This window comes from Leptonotus elevatus, chromosome 7 (genome assembly GCF_054856555.1).
Source record: "Leptonotus elevatus isolate MCC_2025b chromosome 7, RoL_Lele_1.0, whole genome shotgun sequence".
Classification (NCBI taxonomy): domain Eukaryota; kingdom Metazoa; phylum Chordata; class Actinopteri; order Syngnathiformes; family Syngnathidae; genus Leptonotus; species Leptonotus elevatus.
In genome coordinates, this window is record NC_141245.1 from 12,976,607 (window position 1) to 12,991,366 (window position 14,760).

Here is a 14,760-nt window from a genome sequence, read left to right on the forward strand (position 1 = left end):
GTTTTTTTTTTTTTAATCCCTTTTTGATTGTGCTGGTTTAATTGGGTCACAAGAAATATTTGCCATTATGTAATGGACAGTGATTCTTGAACATTAACAGCTAGGTTTCACATTTTGAAAATATTAAGGGGAGCAGTTGTGGAAATGTCTAAATGTCATAACAAGCGACTTGAAAAACATCCTATGTTGTTAAAGATATTGACTGATGGCTTGAGTGTGAAGTGCTGTCACACAGAGAAGACACACGACACAAGATTTTTGTTTTATTATAATTCCCCTTGCTTAATTAGGAATTTTAAAATGTCCTCCCAAACAAGTGAACTTTATGGAAGCAGCAAATAATGCAGCCCAAATTTGAAAGCATTCAAACTGGAAAGCGTCCAGATCAACTGGTTGCACTGGGGCAGCAACAGTGGGATGGTATTTCTTCACAAAATCCAATCAAGAAATCCCAAAGGGGAAGCAGATTACTTCAGTATGGGCCTCCAAGCATATTTAGCCCATTATATCCCCCGAAAAAGTAAAAAGTCCACTTTTTCCAAACATAACTGATGTGTTACATTTTGGCTCTCTTATTCATAACTGATGCATAGCACAACATTGGATGAAAGCTACAGCCACCAATACATCTCTCTTGAACTAAGACCTAATTGCATTTTTTTCCCCCTCAAATCGGGAATCATTTGTTGTCTGCCAGCAACACGAGCAACCTTATCAACGGCATTCACTGTATCAGCACGAAGCACTTTGATGTCTTCTTGTTCAAGCAGATCACGCGTTCTGCTAAAATCTTTTGCTGTAGCGCCTCCAAACGTCTCCGGTCCTTATTAGCTCCAGCTCGGTAAGATGTGGTGGGGTGGGGGCGTCAAACGTTGTAAAACCAGATGCGTCGGCGAAGAAATGTCGCGACGACGATGCAAGACGGTAACACTGATGAATGAACTGAGGCATGCTGGCATCCCAGACCAGCGTTCCACCGGCGGTTTGTGACAGCACATGTAGTGTGTGGATGGGCAAAATTTGATTGACATTGTCTCTAGCATCCATACCTTTTTGCTTTGCTTCTTAAAAATATCAACAAAAAGAAGAAGAAAAAAAAAAAGAGTCACGAAATAAAGTTAAGGAGGCGAGCTGGGTCATAGGTTCATACGTAAATGCTCGGGCCTTTTGGCCACCATGGGGTACGCTTGATGCTTCATCTGAGCCAGGTTGACCCCGGCAGGCTGACGAATTGGAAGAGGGGCGGAGGCTTCCGAGTTGATGGTCACGTCCATCTGCTCTGGAGTGGACACTTCCATGGCCTGGTCCTGAGGGGACTGGAGGAGGGACGTCCCTCCGCTGGGGAGGAGGGAACTCCGCAGCCAACAGTCCCCTCCGGAAAATTTGACTGGGCTGAAAGGATAGAAATGCCATGTTAAGAAAAAGTAATCGTTACTTCATAGCTGAAGAGTTCAACGCGATTTTTGACATGACAAATTACTTTTTTTTTATTTAAATAAAGCGGTTCTTAACCTTGTTGGAAGTACTGAACCCCACCAGCTTCCAATGCGCATTCACACGACTCTTCTTTATTGAAAAATAAAATGGGATTCTTTTCACATTCAAGACATAGGTATAGGGTTTACCGGTGAACATAATGAACAGGCAGTGTAGCCTTTTTCATTGAATCTGGCTCTCTTCACCCTGAATTCAGAAAGTGTTGTGTTTTTGTATTCCTCATCTCCACGCAGTTTAAGGAAGTTTTGCTCGATAGTTGTTCTGGACTAGAACGGCTCAACTTGGCATTGCAAATCATGCAGTTGGGATGCTGACTCCCATCACTCAACTCAACTCCACATTTATAGAGCAATTTTTAAACAACCACCGCTGTTTTGTTAGGGGCAGCAGATACAATGAAAACAGCAGAGGCCCCAGAATTGAACCCTGTGGAATACCATACGCGCCATTATACATGTGAACTCATATTGCACATTTTTTGGGGTCAACACAGTATGAAGGGATTAAAATAATAAATCACACGGAATACCATCACAACAGTCACAAGTGGACTACTAAGCGCACCAAATTCCATTCTAAAATAAATACAAAGTATTGCATACTTCCAATAATTTTCAGATGGTTTTTATGCCACCCAAACATCAAGTACGCTTTTAGTCAGGAAAATAGGAAAGGCAAATAGCAAAGTTGACGGCGACACACAGTGCACAGAGTTCAGTCCTCATGAGGAATTTGTGCATCAGCTGTTAAATGATTACAATAATGTCACTTAGGTACACATGTACAATCAAATGAGATCCATTATGGATCTGAATTTCTTAGCATAGAATGTTTTACCTGAGAGGCGTTCTTGGGCTGCCGATGAATCGTCGAGGTGAACGGATTTTTGGCTCAAAGGAGAACTTCTCTTTGATATTTTCCAGGACTGAAGGAGCCACATACGTGAACCCCTGTGAGAACGTAAAAGGGACATCGGAGCAAAGCACAGTGAGCGTTCTCTAGTCAAGACACCGAAAGGTCCAATGAGCAGCAACTACCAGGAAAGCTTGATTGGCACTTTCACTAAGCGTCGAGTCATCGGGGCTGTCGACCGGCGTCTGACTGGTGAATTTAGAGTCAAACTGACTCACGTCTTCAGCTGATTGCTGCAAAGACAGAGCGAGGGGAACACATCATAAAAAAACATTCATAGAAATTAGGGGTGTCAAAATTAGTGCGTTCATTTAAAGCTCCTTTAATGCCACTAATTTTTTTTAACCCGCAAATAATGCCTGCCCCTTAATTGGAAAGCATGTACTGGGGGAATTCCAGTCGCAACGCAGTAAACACGTCCATGTTAAAATTGAGCAGTAATAAATGTAAGAATATTGCATAATTGTGGAGTATTTTACAAAAATGTGCAGAATTTCACAAGTTACTTGATGTTAAAGATTAGATAGCCCTTAATAAAAGAAAAATGCACTGAGCTGTCACCAATGTCTTACAAATGCAATTATGTCATCTAGTGGCAGAAAAATGTCCTCAACACAAATCAGTATCAGTTTTTTACAGTACACCTTTTTAATTTTACCTCAATTTTATGAATGATGAAATTACTGTATCAATAAGATGCAATCATATTTCTATTAGTTTAACAGTTTTTCCACTTTTCTCTTAAGAGTATAAAAACTTAGAAAAATATATTTGATTGTCCATTTGATTCTACATTTAGAATAGATATAAAATTTGTAATCGCGGGTTAACTATTGAGGTCATGCAATTAATTATGATTAAAACATTTAATTGCCTGACACCCCTAATAGAGATGCATTGGTATTTTGAGTTTTGATTGCCCCAAATTATGTTTTTCAAGTTAAGAGCTGCTGTTTGATGATATTTTTTTGGGGGCATTCACTTCAATAAGTTTAATTGATTTCGGTAATCAGTTACTGACGAACCATTTTATTGTTTTATATTCATGGCCTTGAAGTGAGTGTGGCCCCCTACTCACCAAGAAAGGTTTGAAGGGAGGCTCCACTTTCCGAGCCAGCAAATCCTCCCAGTTGATGTGTCGGAAGAAGGGATGTGCCTGTGGGACATGACAATGATCCATTTAAGTAAATCAAGTAGAAATACAGTAGAAGAGGGTCTAGTGCAATTTTGTCCCCGAAGGGAATCATTTAAATGGATTTCATTCATTCGAGAATCAAATTGTCATTTTTGTGAAACTTTGTAATGAATTTTAAAGTAAAAAAATATATATAAGAAAATGTGTCCAGGCCACACAGACTTCACGGTAAACTGATGCATCAGAAGTGTAACAGCAAAATGTATTCGTATGTCACTCAAGTGGAGGAATTGCAAGTGCACGTTCACACTATTATGAGGAGGGTATAATAAAAGTCGCTTCTAATTTAAAAAACACCAGCAATAACTTGTGAGAAAGAACTTAACCACTGAGGTTAAACAGAGCAGTGAACTCACCTGCACCTCTGTGGCATCGCCAGCGCTCGCTCCCAACCGCGATGACGCGTTTCTCTTCAGCAACTGCCCGCACATTTCAAGCCATTAGAAGAAAAGCACATCCAAACACATTAAGTTCACAGAAACACCTTGAGGTGAAAAACGCTACCCGCTTCAGGAGGTCTCTGGCTTCCTGTGTGAGGTAGGGCGGGAGGCTGAGCTTGCACTTCAAGATTTTGTCGATGGTCTTCTTGCGGTTTTCGCCAGTGAACGGCGGCTATAGACGGAAGATGAAAAAGAGTTGCTCAATCACTGCAGGCGTCATACTACATCAGGATTTGCAATGGTTTACAGTTGGCAAAAAAAAAAAAAAGAAGCCATTTTGTGAGTCACACTGACCGCCCCAGTGAGCATGTCATACATCAGAGCACCCAGACTCCACCAGTCCACGGCCCTGTTATGTCCGCTTCGCATTAATATCTCTGGGGCCCTGTGCCGATGAGAAAAAAAAAAGCATGGAAGAATGTGTGGACAATACAGAAGTGCAATTGGGCATGTTTGTGGCTACTTACATGTATTCAATGGTACCACAGAAAGTGTGGGTGACTGTACCATCGTGGATCGACTCTTTGCACAGTCCAAAATCTGTTAACTTGACATGGCCTGGAAGGAATTTAAGCACAGGTAAGATGGTTTGATTTCACATCTAATTAGCTTAACATCTTTGAATAATACAGTGAACCCCCCAAATACTGTTTGGCATTCACAAATTCACATTTTTGGAACCTATCCTCCAATATTCACTCAATACCTTGTAATTAAGTTGTACATTATGTGTACATTATACGGTAAATTTAATTCTAATACTATCTACCGTACTGTACTATCTTTGTGCTCAGGCCAAAGCAAAAACATTACGTTGGCGCCATCTGGTGGAATTATGACATTATTGTTAGGTTTAATCCATTTGTGTTTCTAGTGTTTTTTTCCATCTGCTTTTGAGATGTCTTGTTTTGTTGGCGGTCCCTACGAATGTTACTCGTTCATAGTCAACAGTTAAAGTACGTTTCTGTTTCTCTCCAGGTGCAGCTACTAACTACTTTTGCTGTTACAATGAGCCTAGAGGTGTCAAAATTAATCGATTAGTTGACAAAAATACCAAATAAACAGTGTGAGCGGTTATTGAATCCTTGACTTTTTAAAACCACGGTAAACCGTAAAACTAGTTATCGGCCTATTCCTATCATTAACCTGCTGCCAGTTAAGCAACAGAATAATAGCTCTGCATTCAACTAAACAGGCTTCAATTTCAAACTCAGTAAATTTGTTTGTAAACAGGGACAAGATCATTATTATTTCACTATTGATGCCTTGTGAATTTTTTTTATTTTTATCTGGTGTTGTATAGTGAGATTTCAATAAAGGATTGATTGAGGAGTTATTGGTGTTGCAGTTTTATCATCTAACCAATATGTCAAAGCCCTCACACACACCTTGATTGTTTAGCATGATGTTCTCAGGCTTGAGGTCTCTGTAGATGATGCCCTTCTGATGCAGGTGACCCAAAGCCATTGAGATCTCTGCTAGGTAAAAACTACAAGGAAAGACAGTTCCCTCATTTGCATTTTTCACATTTAAACCCTTAACTAAATTGCCTCCCAGAGCTTATGTGTCCCCCCCCCCCTTCTTTTTTTATCTTCTCACCAGGCTGTGTCTTCCATGAAAATTCCTTCCCTCTCCAGCTGCATGAACAGTTCTCCTCCTGCAAGAGAAAACACAGCAGCATGTATGTAGTCCCCTACTTGACCACTTTGACAAGGACATCTTAATGTTTTTCCATCACAAGAGATTACTTTAATACAAGACAGTATATAGTACAATGCAGTGTATATTTGAGGTGTAAACTCTACATTTAAAAGAAGTACAATTTATCATCATCATCCTCATTTAAGTCAATGGTGAGCTGGAGCGTATCCCAGCTGACTTTGGGCGGGAGGCGGCGTGCACCCTGAATTGATTGCCAGCCAACTGCAGATATGCCACTCAAGTGCGAGACGTCTGACGACCGCAAATTTTGCAAGACATCATATGCAATACATAACACGTAAGTGATTAGAGACACATGATGAAGTAAGCGGATTTAAATTCATAGCGGTGTAGTATCCCAAAACTAATTATTCTTTGAGTGTAGGTGTGGATGTTGAAGAGACGTAAGGCTGGTCACTTGTTATGAAAGGTGTTTGGTGTGTTATACCATTCTAACACCAACCAGAAAGTTGCTTTGACACTTCTATGCCAGCTAATTAAAAAAATGCTTGTATGTTAACTGAAAAACTGCTTGGACAGCTCATAAATGCTTTACGACTTCCATTCGATCGTGGTGTTCTTTAGCGTGTGCCGCTATCCTACTTGTGACAGGGGCGCGCATTGTGGCACTGACCGCTCAGGTACTCCAGGATGAGGTACAGCTTCCCGCCCGTCTGAAAGGCGTAGATGAGATCGACGATGAAGGGATGCTTCACCTCCTCCAGGATGTTCCTTTCCGCCTTGGTGTGGGCCGTGTCCTTGGCGTTGCGTACAATCATTGCCTGTCACACATCCAAAAACAATAACAACAAAACATGAAGCTGTTATACAACCTAATAAAACAGTTTGCACACTAGACTGGGAGCGTTCACATAAATAGTGACATTTGTTAATGATTACTAACATGGCAGATCAAATGTTTATCCTTGTTTTTGCTCTGTACTCAAACAGCTACATGAAAAATGACCCTATGCACCTTTCAAAGGGGTTTCACAAGCTGTACTGATACACATATTTTACATGAGAAAAATACCCATAAAAATGTCACTAAACGTGTATGTACTGAAACAATGACGACATGTGAAGGTAGTGGAAGACAATTAAATTGTTGAGCCCGTCACTATTCATGCAGGCATGGAAAGGTGAACAAAAATACATAATTTCTAGTATGGTAAACAGATCAAAAATAAGTGAAATGTCCTGCAGTATATCTGATGTTATCTCACGGCACAAGATGACACACAAGGATTTCTCAAATGTTTAAAAAAAAATGTTTTTAAATCTGTGACAACGGGCAAGACCACACACAAAAAGACAGAAAATCTGTCATTTAAAATTGTACTATTTAAATTTAAAATGTGACTCAAAAGGACAGTAGACCCCCGGGTTTGATTATATCTGTTTCCATTATTTCATATGTGGAAATTTTACTATGAACAAATCCGAGGTCCAGCAAAGATTACAATTGACCTAATCTCCACCTGCAGTTCAAATTCTGGCGTATCTGATTCTCGATGACAGAACTTGATATTATTAAATGGTTGCTATTATTAGCCGTGTCTAACTTCACAGGCACCCAAAGGCCGAATTTGTCGGCCACATCCCGTAACATCCGGCGCGACTGGACTGCACGCCGGTGTCCAAATTCACGTAGCCTTAAAATCTGACTTCGGAGACGGGACCCGAGCGGAGCACACTTTCATAGACTCCAATGCTTTATTCTTCTTCTACGTCGCTATTCTTCTACACTTAAAACGTGGATGCACCCCACGTTCAAACACGGTGGACGTTTACTTTTATGCTTACTTCCACTTACCATGTATTATTGCTATTTTTTTTTTATATGTAGCAACTCGCTTGCATTATGGTAGTTTGAAATAAAAGGAAGGGTTCGCTCCTATCTTGATCTAACACTAAATGTAAGTGTAGCTCCCCAAAATATAAAGAAAGTTAAGACCACATTCCAAGTCAAGAGGCTTCAGAATTATGGGCCATGACTTTTATCACAGACGACTAAGACTATGTTGCAAAAGAATGCTTTGCAAATTCACAAATAAGTCACTGGGGTTGTTTGGGGCCAATCAAGGGGAAACCACTTCAGTATCAAGCAGAATATCCGGAGACAGGCGTGTTTTACAGTGCCAAGGCTGCAGCACAGCAGCACAAATGGCAAACTTCCAAACTGGCCCAGAAATGTTAACACCACAACCACTGGCCTCAAGGACACACAACGCAGTGGGACCTCAAAAGTTAAATGGCCGACATTGTACACTTTGGCTGTTTCCCCCCACAAAATATGTTGAAGTCACAAAGCTTCATATTTTAACCTGCCATAATCCATATCAGAATATATTATACCGTATTGCTTTTTTTTTGGCTTTGGGTTCTGTAAGTGAGGTAAAGGAATACACACTGTAACTGTAAGTTACACCTTTGCAGTATGTTTGCAGCATCACCATACGCTCGTCATTCATTAATCAAAATTAAGATGTTGTTTTGATTGATGTTTAGGAGTGAGTGAACTTCTTTTTACCCATGCGTAACAAGTAATCAAGTTACTAAATTGAGATTTCGATTTTTTTCCATCTCTAACGGCATAAGAACTTGTTTTGTTACACCACTAAGCAAACATGAACAAATTGACTGAATATTAATTCATATTTCTTCTTTAACTCGCTAGTGTGGAATTATTTTACCAAGTTTTGCAGATCTGTGTAAGACCATAATGTCATGATTGGTGGCGAAATTCTCATTTAAATTTTTTTTTGTAGTCCTTTTGTTTTGTTTTGGTTGAATTCTATTTCATTTGTTTTCACCGGCTATGTATGGGCGCTCCGTGCTATTACACGCAAGTACTGCATGTGCACAATTTACATTTCCAACCCACGAGCTAATTAGGCTAGATTTTAGTGACAAAGAACATACGAGTGTACTTTAAGATGACACATTGCTATTAGCTATGCAAATTGAATACAGGTTAATAGTCCTGCTCTTTTATGACAGTTATGAATGCTATAATGTCATTTAAAACATTGCCTGTTCAGGTAATAAAGGTTTTATGATGGCAACAACTTGACTATGGAAGATCAAATTCTCCAACAGAAGAAATGAACTCAAAAATCCAAATAAACTGGAAGCTCCATCACTGGTTTTCAAAACAATGACGAAAACATACCTTTTTTAAGACTTTCATGGCAAATATTTTTCCTGAAGCAGCCCCGACTACTTTTCGAACTTGAAAAACCTGCAAAAAGGGGGGAAAAAGTCATTTATGAACTCAAAACAAGTTGAAAATAAAATAGATCAAGGCTTTGCGTCTCTCCAAAACATACCTTTCCATAACCCCCTTTACCCAGAACTCTTAGCAGTTCAAAACACTCTGGTCTAATATTTTCTGTCCCCTGATTGACGTTGTCTTCTGATATCTCGATCTTCTCGCAACCTTCCATATTACTGCAAAGAGATATCCAATACAGAAAACATGTTGTGGTCATACAATTTCTGGTGACAAGTCTGACAACCGACATTCAATACTTACAATTCAAATCCGCTGCATTGGTCCATGATGTCATTGATTTGTGCCTGGAAGGAAAAGCAGATGCCGATGTAAAAAATAAAGAAGAGCGCAACATAGAAAATAAAACAATGCCTTTTTTTTCCAAGCATGAATGTCAACATTCTTCTTTTTTCCATTTCCTGATAATGCTTCTATAAACAATGAATGCTCTGTTTAGCGTGCTTAATATTAAATAACATAATACCATAGTAAAAGGTGATGGCTGACCGCTTAATTAGTGCAACATTATGTAGATAATTTCCACAAATCCACTATATCGCCCAAGGTGAGGCTGGGGTTTTCTGCATGTCTGTGTACAAAGGTGTTCCTCTTCATGTGATAAATAAGCCGTTGAGGCGCAACACTGTTTCCTGAACATCAACATGACGCAAGATGTTTAGCAATGTTCTAAATTTAAACACCCAATAGATTAAAAAAACAACAACAACAATCTAATCTAAAACGTAAGCTTGTTTTTAGATTCAATGTTTAAAATGATCATGCTATTAAATGGAAAATACCTTTAACAGTAGGTATAAAAGTATATTGTCATTGGGAAATACAAGACTCTGTTCACAACTCAAACAGTAGTGTGGTAGTACATTTACACAGATTCCTCCTGCACTAATAGCGAGAAGTCCACACAGAGCCACTCTGTCACAGTACTGCCAAAATAAACTGTTGCACACTGGGACACATTTATCACTACTGCCCAGTGGCCAAGTAAGGCTGCGCTTGCACAATTCCAACATGACAGCTATGGCATTTAAACATGACAGCGCCGCAGTTCATCTAGCTGCCGTTATTAGGTAGAATCGAAGTAAACTAATTTGGCAGCTCTGAAAGAAGTACAGGTTAGAAGTGGCGAGCATGTTAGCTTGTGCTAACGAGGCCCGGGAGCTCAGGCTGCAGGAGTAGGCCTGCGGTGGTTGGCAGGCAAGCGGGCAAGCTAAGCGGCTAATTGCTAGCTCGCTAGCTAGCTACTGTGCATTATGAGTTTCTGCAGTTACAAGTCGCTCAGAAGCTTCGTTTAAAGTACCTCATCAGTCTCATCATCGGAGACATTTTGTTCCGGCTGGTCCAAATCAATGTCAAACACTCCGGCCATGGCAGCGCTTCGCTCAGTTCGCTCTGTCACAGACCGCAAGAATTACGTTCCCCACCTCATGGACAAACACACACCGCCGCCATGACCGGCTACTACACTGAGCATGCGCAGTGCTGTGTACGAGCAAAGGGGCGGTGGGCGGCAGCCCAAGATTTTTTTTCATTTTTTCACAAAACAAAAACGCTGAGTCAAAAGTCCTCACCGGCCTAAATCAATTGTTTTGAAAGGCGCTACACATGGTGACTACAAATCTCAATTAAATATTCAAATTAATAATAAAAATAAACTTTATTGCAGATTCAATGGTTCAGATAAGAGCGAAAACATTACATAAAAAAAGATAAAACTAATAAAAATTAGAAATTGATATTAAATGGGGCCGTAAATAACTCATCAGTAAATGTCACTTTACACACTGCAAGGGCCACAATTTAGAAAGAAAGAAAAATGAGTTATTCTTACAAGAAAAAAAAAGTCTAATAGAAAAAGAGTTGTCTATTTTCGACGGAAGTGTATTACATTCATTAGAAAAACAAAAACAACAACCAAACCTTCTTGTTTTTTGTCCATCCTGGGGGGCTATTTTCCCCCCTGTTGCATGGAATATTTTTTTCCAGAATTTTTGTTTAAATCTTTGTTGTCTGTCATTAAAACATATTCAGAAAAAAAGAACAAAATTCAGAATTAAAAAAAACATCCAGAAAAATAATGTGGAAATATTCACAAAATCTGTTTCCAAAACTGATTAAAAAATAGCAAAAAAGAAAAAAATATTCAGAAAAACACATTTACATAAAACAGAAAGAAAGAAAGAAACAAACAACGAAACAACTAAACAAACAAACACCTATAGTGTTGACCAAATCTGCTAAATGCTGAATTTCTTACAGCGCCTCAATAAACGTTCGTGACTGAACGATATGTTGTTAGATCAGAGGCTCTGATTAAGACTACAATATTATTTAGTTTGAAATTTCTACAAGTGTGTACCGGAAATCCGTTGTCACGGCGGCAGCGATGAAATGCTACAGTGTTGCTATGTTGCTTACAAATGCATACATGACCAACTGTAGTGGTTGTCAGTAGCTATATTGACTATATGTAGATGTAGGAGTCTCATACTTTACTGGGATACAAAATGTCAGTGGTGACGGTCCAGTTGGGTCAGTGCGGCAACCAAGTGGGTTTGGAGTTGTTTGACACCCTTTACAATGACGCTCAGGCTGGCCAGAGGAAAACGTATGCTACTGCCAGTTGTGAACGCTTCTTCCACCAAACTGAGCATGGAGGTAACCTGTCTCCCTTCCTTTTGCGTGTCACTATATATCGACTTTTACTAATTTCCTTTTGATAGTTGTAATTTTCTGTTTTTTTTCAAAGCAAACAGTGTTAGAGGTATGTCAGAAAAGTCCCAGCACTCACGGTGCTAAATCAACCTCTATCTGTAGTATACTCAGTGCTCCCACCCCCAATATTTGCCAAGTTAAATGGGGTCATCAATGGAACCATTTTGGAAGACATGGACACGATCAAGATGTCCATGAGATCGACATGGAGGATCCCAGAAGAATAATTCATGCTAGAGTGCATGAAGGGAAGAGAAGGGGCTAATTTGTACTTTGAAGTTAAGATATTCTTGTGACAACAGTCCCGGAACCTTGCTGGCACACCTTGTGTGTCACCGATTGACATTTTTGTTGTTGTTTACATTCTTGATTTAGACCTTATTGCCAGGGCAGTGCTGATTGACATGGAGCCAAAAGTCATTAAGCAGAATTTCAGCAAGACGGCCAAATCTGGCAAGTGGAAGTATGACAATGCATCAAGCTTCAACCAGAGGCAGGGGAGTGGCAACAACTGGGCAAACGGGTAAGGTGACTTGCATTTTTACGATTTGTGTATATGCTTTAGTTAACCTTTGTATGTCCTCTTAAGTGCTTCCCTAATGATAGAACAATCAATCCTAAACATGTTTGATGATGAAAGCCCTAATGTAAAGCTCAAAAATTCTCTCCAGGTTTTGCAAACACGGCCCTCGTCACAGACAAGCAGTAGATGACATCTTGCGGCGAGAGGTGGAACGCTGTGACCAACTGCGTGGTTTCTTGGCCATGATGAGTGTGGCTGGTGGAACAGGCTCTGGTGTGGGCTCCTATGTCACTCAGTGTCTGCGGGACAACTACCCAAAATCCTTCATTGTCAACCACCTAACCTGGCCATACGCGACCGGCGAGGTATGAAGACTTTTATCAGCACTTGTAAGAAATGTGTTGCTACAAAGGACTAACCCCTCCATCTTTTAGGTGATTGTCCAGAACTACAACTCAGTACTGACATTGGGTCACCTCTACCAGCTGTCAGATGGCCTCCTGGTGCACGAGAATGACACGGTGCACAGGATTTGCAGTCAGCTGCTCCATATCAAAGACATCTCCATTGCTGATATCAACAAGGTGATCGCTCATCAGCTGGGCACCGTCCTTCAGCCTGCGCTCACTGCGGACTCTCATGGAGTCTACAGCAGGAATCCTCTGGGTGAGGAACACAATGCATGATTTCTACGAGGGTTGCTGTTGGGCAAGTATAAAAATATAGAGAACCTTGGAAATTGGATTATTTACAGGAAGTGCAACCGTTAATGGCACACTGTCATTTCTTCTTTCCTCTCAGGTGAATTAGTGAGCGCCCTCGCGTGCCACCCAGAGTACAAGCTGCTCAGCATGAGCACCATACCTCAGATGCCGAGTTCCTCCATCGCATTTACCGATTTCAGATGGCCAGCTCTGCTCAAACACCTGCGCCAGATGCTCATCTCCAACACCAAGATGGAGGAAGGTGAGTGTGGCCAGAAATGGATTCTATGAACACTCATCTAGGCCAGTAGCCTGCCAACTAATAATCCTATCCAATTTGCAAAATACATAAATTGTACTCATGAAGAAAAAAAAATCGATGTCAATGTAATGAATAAGGACAACCCAATAGATTTGTTAGAAAACCTTGAATTTCCTTTCAGAATCAATATTTTCCTATACTGTATTACAGAACAGCCCCAAAGAGTCTAGCGAAGGGTCACAGTTCAAGTAGAAAGTCGTTCTTCTTCACACTAGAACCATTTCACACTTTTTAAAAAGTGACATTATAAAAGACTATGTTGGCAGGTATAGACTGGCAAGTGCGACCATTGGCCGTCTCGGAGCGGACGAGGAGTCTGACTGGATCCAGCGTCAACATTTCTTTGGCCAATCTGCTCATATTGAGAGGCAAAGACGTGTCCAGCGCAGAGACAGGTTTGACACGTTTAACACTAGCAGCTCTCTGTTCAAAGACCTAACGTGTGAATAAAAACTCTCTAGTTAACTTCGACGATGCAGCCCTTTACAGCTCATGGCTCTCACCTAAAGAGGCTTTCAACGTTTGGAAATGTCCCGTGTCGTTTAATAAATACGAAAAAACGGCAACTTTGGTCAGCAACAGTCAAGCTCTGATCGAACCATTGGACAACATGGTGAGAAAAGCTTGGAGTATGTTTGCTGCAAGGTGAGTTTGACATAAGAGACTGGTTAGTCCTTCTAGGGTTATGTAAAATAAAATCATACTGTATAATATCAATGATGGGAGAATTTACAATATATTCCCATTTACATCATGTTCTTTTTTTGTGCAAATTATCTTTGTTACAGGGCTTACATCCATCAGTACACAAAGTTTGGGATCTCGGAAGAAGATTTCCTTGAAAACTTTACATTTGCAGAGCAAATAATTTCTAGCTACAGTCAACTGGGCTGTAATGGTTAAAATTTAATGACTACTGTCTTTTACCTGGAGGGCTCCAAATACTGCTGCAAATACTGTACTTTACTTGTTACATCACTAATAAATGTATTTTTGTTGCTCAAAGAATCTGTGTGACATACAAAAGACTACACTTTTAAAAGGAGCCACACTACACATACAGTAATAATGCAATCAATTTATTGTTTACGGATTCCACACGGTAACATTTTTAGCATTAGATAAAAACAGGCTATTAATCCAAGTGCAGTACACTCCACATACAAGTAAAAAGCAGGAGAGGACCCACAACTTCAGTCAGCTTACAGACCACTGTTGCCATGTGAGATTTAACAGCCAACACCAGTCTGATAAGCTAGCTGAGGAGGTGGAAATTTGGTGATCCAGATGCACACAGCCAGGCTGAAACAAGAACCAAGAGGAACCGAATAGGAGGACAACATGGAACTACCACACACCGGTAGCAATTGTAACTCGGATGCAGCCATCTGTATAGCTGTGTCAAGTTGTACTTACCTGGAAGACGATCATTTCTTCAAAAGGACATAAACTGTAT

General features: G+C 40.3%; 2 protein-coding genes across 3 annotated transcripts; one reads left to right on the forward strand and one right to left on the reverse strand.

Moving 5' to 3' along the window:
- Window positions 1-250: 250 nt before the first annotated feature.
- rps6kb1b (ribosomal protein S6 kinase B1b) lies at window positions 251-10,518 on the reverse strand. Its single transcript, XM_086080557.1, has 15 exons — window positions 10,341-10,518; window positions 9,284-9,327; window positions 9,078-9,198; window positions 8,921-8,989; window positions 6,380-6,527; window positions 5,644-5,701; window positions 5,433-5,533; window positions 4,512-4,602; window positions 4,339-4,429; window positions 4,109-4,216; window positions 3,961-4,023; window positions 3,488-3,565; window positions 2,535-2,642; window positions 2,335-2,447; window positions 251-1,392 (listed from the first exon to the last, which is right to left on the reverse strand). The coding sequence occupies exons 1-15, from the start codon at window positions 10,407-10,409 to the stop codon at window positions 1,137-1,139; spliced, it is 1,518 nt and encodes a 505-aa protein (XP_085936683.1). The 5' UTR covers window positions 10,410-10,518; the 3' UTR covers window positions 251-1,136.
- Window positions 10,519-11,404: 886 nt separating this feature from the next.
- tubd1 (tubulin, delta 1) lies at window positions 11,405-14,306 on the forward strand. Of its 2 annotated transcripts, none has more exons than XM_086080874.1 (8): window positions 11,405-11,698; window positions 12,131-12,278; window positions 12,427-12,643; window positions 12,713-12,944; window positions 13,080-13,244; window positions 13,571-13,699; window positions 13,766-13,949; window positions 14,093-14,306. In XM_086080874.1, exons 1-8 carry the CDS (start codon window positions 11,548-11,550, stop codon window positions 14,205-14,207), a joined length of 1,341 nt encoding a protein of 446 aa, XP_085937000.1. In that variant the 5' UTR covers window positions 11,405-11,547; the 3' UTR covers window positions 14,208-14,306. The 2 variants fall into 2 exon arrangements, with proteins under 2 accessions (XP_085937000.1, XP_085937001.1); XM_086080875.1 differs by having other exon boundaries at window positions 11,572-11,698; window positions 11,790-12,278.
- Window positions 14,307-14,760: the final 454 nt, after the last annotated feature.

Bases quoted from the DNA above. Each gene is read 5' to 3' on its own strand.
- rps6kb1b (XM_086080557.1), bottom strand. From the start codon at position 10,409: ATGGCCGGAGTGTTTGACATTGATTTGGACCAGCCGGAACAAAATGTC. The intron at 4,603-5,432 runs GTGTGTGTGAGG...AATTCCTTCCAG, and splicing joins CATCATGCTAAACAATCAAG to GCCATGTCAAGTTAACAGAT. The intron at 1,393-2,334 runs GTAAAACATTCT...CTATCCTTTCAG, and splicing joins AGCCCAAGAACGCCTCTCAG to CCCAGTCAAATTTTCCGGAG.
- tubd1 (XM_086080874.1), top strand. From the start codon at position 11,548: ATGTCAGTGGTGACGGTCCAGTTGGGTCAGTGCGGCAACCAAGTGGGT. The intron at 11,699-12,130 runs GTAACCTGTCTC...TTCTTGATTTAG, and splicing joins CCACCAAACTGAGCATGGAG to ACCTTATTGCCAGGGCAGTG. The intron at 13,245-13,570 runs GTGAGTGTGGCC...CTATGTTGGCAG, and splicing joins CAACACCAAGATGGAGGAAG to GTATAGACTGGCAAGTGCGA.